We start from the raw sequence: 9,830 nt of genomic DNA, 5'->3' as shown, positions 1-9,830 counted from the left end.
AGAAGAAAGGAAGATGACAGAGGAATTTTGTAGATCTGAAGTTAAAAGCACCGAAGAAAAGGTTATACAAAAGGGACTGGATCAAATAGAGAACAGAAGGTTCCATGAGCAATACATCGACGTGAAAATTTTGACATTACCTAAAAGTCCCATCCAGGCACAAGCAAAGGATCTCGTATAATGTAAAATACTCAAAACTAATAATTATAAAATAAAACAGTAACAGAGATGTGATTTACAAGAAAAAAATATATTTCAAAAAGAGCACTATACATTTGATTGTTTCCCTCTCAGTTGAGGATCCCTGACAGGAGCAGGGGAAAACCCGAGCAATCTCAATCCAGAACAAAGACAGAGGGGGGCATGGAAAAAGAAAACATATGGGGGAATAGAAGACAGCACGTGACTTCTGCCCACCATGCGAGGTCAGAAGAACCCAGACAGCTATATAAGGTTTGTCAGACGGTCAGGTGTCAGTCCAATTAAATAAATAAGAAAAAAAATATCGATGAACAAATCAGAGTTAAGATCAAAATGTATAAAATACTCAACAATTTTATTTACATGGAAAGTTACACTCCACATAATAATATAGCATTTATATGATTTATGCATGGAGAGAAGGAAAAAAAAACAAAAACAAAAACAACAAAAAACATTGCCGCAATCATAACAACAACAGCAACAAGATCATGTTGTTCATGAGGAAAAGCGTATAAAATGACCCGCTTACAAATCGGGTTTATGAAACACGTTTGATCAATTTGACCATAACAAGAGTTGATGATGAAAAATAATAACAATATTACATGAAAAATCATATGACTTTTAAAGAAAGAATTATATTTATATTTATAAACAAATGAGAATAACAAAATATATTAATGTGTAACTTATCAATATGCATCACTAAATCTATAGCGGGCCAATAACAAAATAAATCGAGTACATTAAAAAAAAACTAACATTGAATCTAAAAGAGAGAAAAAATCACTTTGACTTATAATTTAAAAAAAAAGGATAATCCGCAGGGCTATAAATTTAGCAAAGACTTGTGCAACTGAAAGATAAAAAAAAAATTACAAAAAAAAGGGGGAAAAATGGAATAATGATAGCAGATTCATTCTTCTATCTTCCATTCACAAAATTCTAAGGTCAGAACATCAATCTATACAGCAGGTAAAGAAAACATTAAAAAATCGTGAATAACACAATAACTTGTACCTTAATAAGAAACGGCCAAATTCTAAATTTTAACAAATTGTTTTGACAATGCCAACTAATGGTACAGAAAAAATGTATTAGATGGCACATTATCAAAAAATCTCAAAATTTTTAATCAATAAGAGCACAATATTTGCACACAGAAAAAAAAACAAAAAAACACTAAGCTAATGTCATAAAAATGTACTTTGCCAATAACACAGTAACAGCCATTTGACAGTCCTAGTTTACAATAAATATCTAAACAGGGAACGATGATAACAAAACCTGAAACTCAACAACTTAGAACGGGTGTGCAGTGGTTGAAACAAAACTCGTTTAAAAAAAAGAGAGAAAAAGGAAGGCAAGTGCAAAAAGGATCCATTTTACACCATTTTTGGAAAATTATATTTCCTTAATTAAATATTAATTGATAGAAAGGATTGAAAAGTAATAAAATGAACTTTTATAACCCCCCTCCAAAAAGAAAAAAAAACAAACAAACCACAAAACCCAAAAAAAAACACAGTAAAATATCAAAACGACCAAGACAAGACCCTCAACAAAACGAAAGTTTCTATTTTCAACTTTTTCCTCATCAGTATGTTTTTCTTCTTCATCAAAGTGAACAGTTAAATTCAACAATTTCTTTGCTTGAAGCACAAATGCAAGGTAATACCAGAGCCTTTTTCTAAGAATGTCAAAGAAAAAAAACTGGTACAAAATAACATGTATAAGATGGAACATTTCAAATGTTGCATTACATTCATTAGTAATATATGCGATGCTTACGTTCAGTTTAAAATGTGGTTTGTAACACCTTTAAAAGCATTTAAGCAACTAAGAAAAAGGAAAGATGGCAAGCATACAGAAACAAAAAGAGAGAGAGAGAGAGAGAGAGAGAGAGAGAGAGAGAGAGAGAGAGAGAGAGAGAGAGAGAGAGAGAGAGAGAGAGAGAGAGAGAGAGAGAGAGAGAGAGAGAGAGAGAGAGAGAGAGAGAGAGAGAGTTTTGTGTCTGCATGAAAAAAAAAAAAAAGATCGTATGTGACAAAGAAAAAGTTTCTCAATAAGAGATAATTTCATTGCACCAAAAACATTTCCCTCCGTCGCTGTCACAGATAACCACCAAAAGATACTCTAGTCAGATAGTTTCTACACAAATAATACTGTCACACAGACAAATAATTTATAATTTACAAAAAAAAAATTGTCCGAAAGAAATGAAAAAAACCCCAACAAAACCCAGACAAATCCAATTGCCTCCCTCATAGAAAGGAAGCCCAGCTATTAATTTTATATACCGTATATTCATTTACTTAGAAAGGAATTTACAGTGCTTGCAACAGGTCATTCCAGCACCGGTACGGAGGAAGATGGGATAAAAACCGTCTGTATTTACAATTAAGCTCATTCTAGAAAAGAAAAAGAAAAAGAGACCCTTATCGGCGATCCCAATATATGTCAACTGACACCAATTTTAGCATCCCGACCTCGATCTTATTTTTCTATAACAACAATAATAAACATTTTAATGCAACATTCAAATTCAATGGTAATGTATTCCATCCCATAACAAAACAACTTCCCAGAGACAGAGAGATAAAACTATGAAAATTTGTGCTGTCGCTAATTTCATCAATTAAATTCACATAAAAATAACAGAATACCTTTTGATTCTACTTAACCCTGGGGTCAGCATAGTGAGATATTTGTCAATTAAAACAAATTACAAACTATAATCCTCTTATGAGTAGCTCTACTTATGAACACTGATCAAACTTTTATTACATGCAACTTCTATCATGATCTGTTTTGTTTTTATGTTTTTTAAAGGGTTTTACGGCGTTTGCAACACATTAAGGTCATATCAGTGCCAGTAAAAAGGAAGATATTGGGAAAGTAAAAAGTTACAATTACATCATCCAAGAAAAGTTAAGACAAAAGGGAATTGGTTCAAATAGGGAACAGATGTAGATTCCAAGAGCACACTTATCAAAGTACTTAGTTTGAGATCACCTAAAAGACTCATCCAGACACGAGCACAGGTCCCCACTAAGAGGAATACACTCAAATGCTTACATTATAATCAAAACAACAAATATAATAATACATACCAGAGAGATGATTTACAAGGAAAAAAATATCATCTCCCAAAACTAACTATACATTTGACTATTTCCCTCCCAGCCAGGGTATCCAGTCAGGGCCAGGACAAAACCAAGTAATCTCATTCCAAGACAAAGACAGAAAGCATGTTGGAAAACAAACCTAGGGGGATAGAAGACGCAGTATGTACCTCCCTGCCCACTATGGGAGGTCAGGAACCCCACCCAATCTATCATGATCTCATTTATCAAAATAAAGAAGAGGACGAATCTAGTCTCTTGTATAAAAATATGACAATATACGACTTTATATGTAGAAACAATTGAGGACTAAACCAACAGGCCAGACGTTTACACCTTAGATAATATATTCCTTACTCACTCAAAAATGGCATGAAACAAGCCGTGAAACCTTGACGATCAAAATTCTTTAATGCAATTTTTACATTTCAGTTATAAACATCTGTTTTGTCCCAAAAAAAATTTATGATAAATGTGAGGATAATTTCATTAAAAATATTTTTATGTGCCACATTTCTTCATCACCTTACAGAGATGTATTCACAACATTTGATTCATTTTCAATCATCAAACCGATATTGTTTAATAAAATAATGTTGAAACCGACACTTCCAAACTTGGAAATTGGGGGGAAAAGGAAGAAAGAAAATAGATATAACTTGGCAATTTTAATTATAGTTTGACAAAAATCAAAAGAAAAAGTACTTTGAAATGAAATATTATACAAATATTTTAACAAAAATATTTGTATCTTTTTAATAGCCCGTTATTTGCATAAACTTTCACCATAAAACATCGAGGGGGAACCAAGAGGGTTAGGCATTGCAGATTCACCAAGAAGAACGGGTTTAAGCCCTGCTGACTGTCGACATTTCATCTTTTCCTTGAATAAGAGACTAACCACTCATTGCTCATTTTGTGGAATTGCACCTCAGCGGACACTTGGATTATCTTTTATCTCCTCGAAAAAGACCAAAGAAAAGTTTTGCCTGAGAGTGAATAAAAGGAATTTTATCTATACTTTATTTATAATTTCATACTTCATAATTTAATCCATCCTCTAGTGAGTATTCAGTTTAAATAAGGACATTTGTTTGATACTGCTCTTTTTCATGCTGTATATCTTCAACGCTTGAAAAAATTGGAACTTTTGTCCTCATTGACTATTTCAGGGGTGGATCATATTTAAGCATCTAAAGGACCTGCCTTATGGAAAAACATTTTGAACTGAGCTTATGTTTCATATGAGTCACTTTCTAAACGGTTGATTAATTTGTAATAAAGCTCGACTTTTAAATATGAAACATAGGGCCTAAACTTAAGGTTACAAAGTAATAAAATCAAAATCAGGCTAAAACAATCTAAAATCAATGAGCATCAAAGAGGAAAAGGCCATAAAGAGGCACGTTTGCTTAAAAATAAAGAATGACAATTGAAATTTACTTTTAATTTGAGTTCTGTCCAAAAAAAAATAAAAAATTATGCACACATACACCACAAAAAAAAAAAACAAAACAAAAATCAGTCCAATTACAATGAACAATTCCAAGCAAATTAAGATGAATTATCAGCTGCCTTCTGGAGTGAAAATAGAAAGTGGTAAATTAACATCTTTGTTATCAGCGTAAGTAAACAAAACTGCTTACATGATAATGCAAAAGTATTAATAATTAAGAAGTACGGAGATATTGATCTTATCTACAAAATTACAACATGTACAGTACGCAAAGCTTGAGTTTTCAACTAGTTATGAATTTTCTGCCAAAATAAACCCCATGACAACAACAATTCCATTCTTCTACAACATCAAGACTGGTCATATGCATGACATATGCTAGACCTGGCCTCCAAAGTTTTTGTTTCTTTTATCCTTTGAAACGTAAAGGTTAAATCACATTGCTTTGTGATTGCTTGTAGTTGTAGTGATCAAATACCAAGATTATGTTTGGTAAAAGAAATTACTAATTTAATTGAATACTATATATATATATTATGTTCCTATATTCATGAATTGCATGACATATTTCAGGGTTTCTGCTCATACACAAATTGATATTTGTGAAGATTTGTTACACAATTTCTTTACATGGAATCACTCCATTTGCATTATTAAAATACAACATTGCCAACATCTAAATGCAAAAGAAAATCATTATTCAGTCACCAAACTGAAATTGTGGCCAATCTAAATACAAAACATACGTTTGGGTATCAGTAACAAAGTAATTAAGGCTGAAATAAAATTGTTTAATAAAATCCAAAGAGCAGATGAGCGCAATCATGCATCATCTCAAAGGTAAGAAAGTACCACTGTGATGTAGGCATCCACCAAATAATCCATAATCCATCTCAGTCCCAATTATATGTAGTAAAATAATCCTCCTCGAATAGTAGGCCGAATGGTATAAATCCACGAGTCATAATTCAGTAACAGCAACATTTGTATCCAATACGAAAGTAACATTTGTTGAAGGTGGTCTGCAAATGACCAAAGGCATAATCATGATCTGATCAACAGCATAACATAACACTTTTATACGATGAGAGATGTTGAGAGAAGAGTTAGATGAATGTTCTGATGTAAAATGAATAACATAATAACTAACACACTTAATCTGAAAATCCATTATATTCCGCATGTAAATGTTTGTTCCCGAGATTTCCATCATAATTAGAAATAGTTCCTTCCTACCTTATATTTCATCATGACTCATGTCAAGGAAAAAAAATTATATTTTTACTGGAGCGCCGTATCCTTATGGGATGGAAGTGACCGAACCCATCCTTTTCCTTCCATTTTTGAGGAGGTCGAGCCTTTGTTGTGAGTTTTTTTTTGTTTTAGTGTACTAGATCCAATGAGATGAATGGGAGAGTTTGAAAATCCCGTAAATTTTTAATTTCAGTTGCTCCAAATGTTTGTTATTTCAGATAAAAAATTGTTAAGTTTAAAAAGAATATCTAGATTCAACGGCACAATAATTTTTACAGCTTAGAATTTATGTGGATGAAGAATAACAGCAAACCATCGTCTGTATTAAAATATATGTATATTTATATGATTGCATTGGTTGAGTGAATATATGTGAGGGTGAGAGAGCGAACCATGATCATGATCAACTTTGGTGATGACAAAAGGAGACTGAGACTAGGTACGTGGATGCCTAAAATGCAGAGTTGCATATAGACTCTTTCATAACAAAAGTGCCATTCAAAGGTCTGATAAAGTGAAAGTCATTAGCTTTACAGAAGGGACATATAATCATGTGACTGTATTGACTATAGTAGGTCAATCCAACCGAGGCATCAATAACAACACGATGACAATGCTTACATGTTAACCTTTTCTGACAACAGGGCATTGCTGCAAATATGTCATAGGTATACATTGTTCCAACAACGAAAGAACTTCCATCCCAGTCCTTTTTGCAAGATAGGCATCTTGCTTCTGAGGCTCCTTCCAGACAAGCAATGCAAACAGAATTTAAGAACTGAATACGCCCTTCCCAAATAACTTGCACAACATGCTGATCATAAGCCTGTGGGGATAAAAACAGAGTTCCATCGACTAAAGGAAAACGATCAAACACTGGAAGATGATCTTTGCACAGGACACAGCGTAAAGCTGTCATACGCTTATTTGAGAGATTACTCAAAACAAAGTTGCGAGTGGTGTCATCTTCTTGGACATCTTCAATGTGAATATTGTAAGGATTCTGCTTGTATCGTGGAAGAGCATTGAAGACCGAAAGATCCTGTCGACGCTTGAAGATGGTCATGGGCAAAGGTTCATTAGTTACATCCTGTTTCTTGGCTTTAAAAAAGAGATTGCCGTTGGTCGGTGAGAGTGACAATGGGGACATTGAACCTGCAGATCCTGGAAGGCTACCACAACTGCTTCCTTGGCTTCCGATGCTCCCTATACTGCTGACGCTATTTGTTCTTAAGCGTAAAGACATTGGACCCCCATTAGAATTCACTGGCTGACTAAATACACTGGACAAAGGATGATGTTGATGAGAAGCATTGTCAAGTATCTCTGGTGTGTCAATTCCAGAGTCGTTTTGAGTTGTACTGTTGCACCTACTACGACTTTTCCCATCAGTGACTTTAGATATAGTAACAGCAGACGTTGTGGATTCAGTGGAAGCTTTTGTGGTGCTAATCCCACCAAAATCAGGTGGAGATGAAGATGGGTTACTGCTTGTAGAGTTGTCACTTCCACGACGCTTGTTTACCACAGCAGAGATAGTTAAAGCATGGCTCTTTTTGGTGGTAGAGTTGTCATTATGATTGATTTGGTTGTCCAGATGATGATGATTATCAACATGATTGTTCTGATAGTGGTGATTGTGGTTGCAGTTATATCCAGCTTTGTGATTTGTACTTACAACCGGCATTGGTTTGTCGTTTTTCTTTTTAGTTTTCTTAGCTTTCTTCGCATTGTCATTTATAATGGGAGCAATATAATCCAAATCTTTTCTTAGGTGCCCTCGACCACACTTACAATCACAAGCTTTGTATGCCAAATCATAACCCTTTTTAGTCCATAGATTCTGCAGACGTTGTTTCTCACTCCAACTGCGAGCACGTCCACATGACCGAAGAAACGACAAAACAGACTGTTCCCAGTCTAGAAAACAATCTTTATGCATCCATTGACCCTCAGTGCAGGCCTCATTATTACATATTACCTTTATCGCATCCAATGGCTCGTTTGGATCAATATGATCGTCAGAACACCCTGTTGGAACACAACATTGTTGTATTCTAGCTGCTGCGTCCCGACCATTTTGATGTCCGGCACGTACATTGTTTTGATTGCCGGGATGAGCATCATAATTGTTATTACGCACGTCTTCGTGCGCAGAACGTCCCTTGTGGTTCTTTGGATGCGGCATATTAAAATAATTTTAACAACATCCAAAAGAGAATAAAATAGAAGCTCCACAACACAAGAAATTAATACGTTATCACTGATCAGCGTTTCACATGCGTCTGGTTTAGTCGCAGCGAATGTTTTGATTCGGCTTTCAGTGATTCAGTCCGGGAGGTGTGTCAGGCTCGATGCCAAGAGAAAAATGTAACCCGTTATTTGATTGGCTAGTCCACTTGAAAGCGTTTTTGATTGGCTGCAGTACATGTCCTCGTTTGAGTTCAAGTCGGCAGATCAACATGGCTTGAAATAGAGAGGTCAAGGCCGCTAACCCCTTTATTTTGATCTCTCTCTCTCTCTCTCTCTCTCTCTCTCTCTCTCTCTCTCTCTCTCTCTCTCTCTCTCTCTCTCTCTCTCTCTCTCTCTCTCTCTCTCTCTCTCTCTCTCTTGTACAACTCACATGATCTCCCACACGTCCCCATCATCTCACTATAATGATATGAGTCACCAAGCGAAAATGCCAAGCTGCATTATAAATTTATAAATACATATAATAATATGATGATGGTCGATATTTACCTATTATTTTCCATTCATCTCTTTGCTCCTGAAAGTACGAAATAAGGCAGGTTGCTGTGTAGATAAAATTAACGATTCGATTTATTATAGTTTTTAGTTGACCCGTGGGCTCAATTGTACTCTTAACACTCACACACACACACACATACACACACACACACACACTCGGACACAAGAACACGTGCGCGCAGACACGCACACACAGACCTACATACACACACTCACACACACACACACACGAAGCAAATTAAAACACGGGCGCTTAAATGACCTAAATAGTGTCGAAAGCGCCGTTAAACACCTAAAAACAAACAAACAAATTAAAACAACACTATTGATGTTATGTCTTTAGGTAAAATACAACATCCTCCAGCGGGATATAACGTACCAACACACAAAATTTTGTGTAACCCTGAAATTTATAGTCTGATTCATATAATTTATTAATAACTATTCACCAAAATTAGCAGTCTAAAAATAATAACAAATAGCTGAGTGACGTTAATTTCGTTCTTCCTAAAGCCTACTTCAAATGTTAACATTCGTGTGCGCACGGAATATCGCAAATTCCCCCAAAGTTACGAAATATGATGCCGTAATTTTTTGCATGCGGGCTTAGAATTTTAAGTGACATTACGAATTTTGAATACCGATAGTGATAGACCAAACGTATTCCTTTGATCTTTTCATCGTTTGCAATAAAATATGACTCAAACTTTAAAATATTTCCAGTATTTATTGGTGTGTTGATTCTCTTTCCCGTGGGGAAAATATTCACAACAAATTTGCATTCAGTGTCGGAGCTGAGCAAATAATTTTGGGTTGTTAAAAAATAAGTTTGAAATAGTATTTGAAATAATGTAACAATATATAATTTAAATTATACTATACTTAGCATTGTTGAAAACAGCTCATAGCGTTCAATGTCACAATGTATCTCTTCCCCGGTGGACAACGAACATGTAATCTATTGGACGACACAAGCAGCCCGTGAGGTGCTCATAATGTTTAAAAAACAAACAAACAAACAAAAAAAAAAAAAAACCCCC

The 9,830-nt window shown here is 34.8% G+C and overlaps 1 protein-coding gene across 1 annotated transcript; it reads right to left on the bottom strand.

Moving 5' to 3' along the window:
* Window positions 1-537: 537 nt before the first annotated feature.
* Window positions 538-8,368, bottom strand: LOC144967764 (headcase protein-like). Its single transcript, XM_078905372.1, has one exon. The coding sequence runs from the start codon at window positions 8,225-8,227 to the stop codon at window positions 6,491-6,493; it is 1,737 nt and encodes a 578-aa protein (XP_078761498.1). The 5' UTR covers window positions 8,228-8,368; the 3' UTR covers window positions 538-6,490.
* Between the last annotated feature and the right edge of the window lie 1,462 nt (window positions 8,369-9,830).

The sequence above is a fragment of the Berghia stephanieae genome, chromosome 3, assembly GCF_034508935.2.
Source record: "Berghia stephanieae isolate SIO BIC M18660-M18661 chromosome 3, UCSD_Bste_1.3, whole genome shotgun sequence".
Taxonomy (NCBI): Eukaryota; Metazoa; Mollusca; class Gastropoda; order Nudibranchia; family Aeolidiidae; genus Berghia; species Berghia stephanieae.
Note: the sequence above shows the minus strand (reverse complement) of the source record. Positions and strands in the feature narration are given on the sequence as shown.

Coding starts and splice junctions, on each gene's coding strand:
- LOC144967764 (XM_078905372.1), bottom strand. CDS start 8,227: ATGCCGCATCCAAAGAACCACAAGGGACGTTCTGCGCACGAAGACGTG.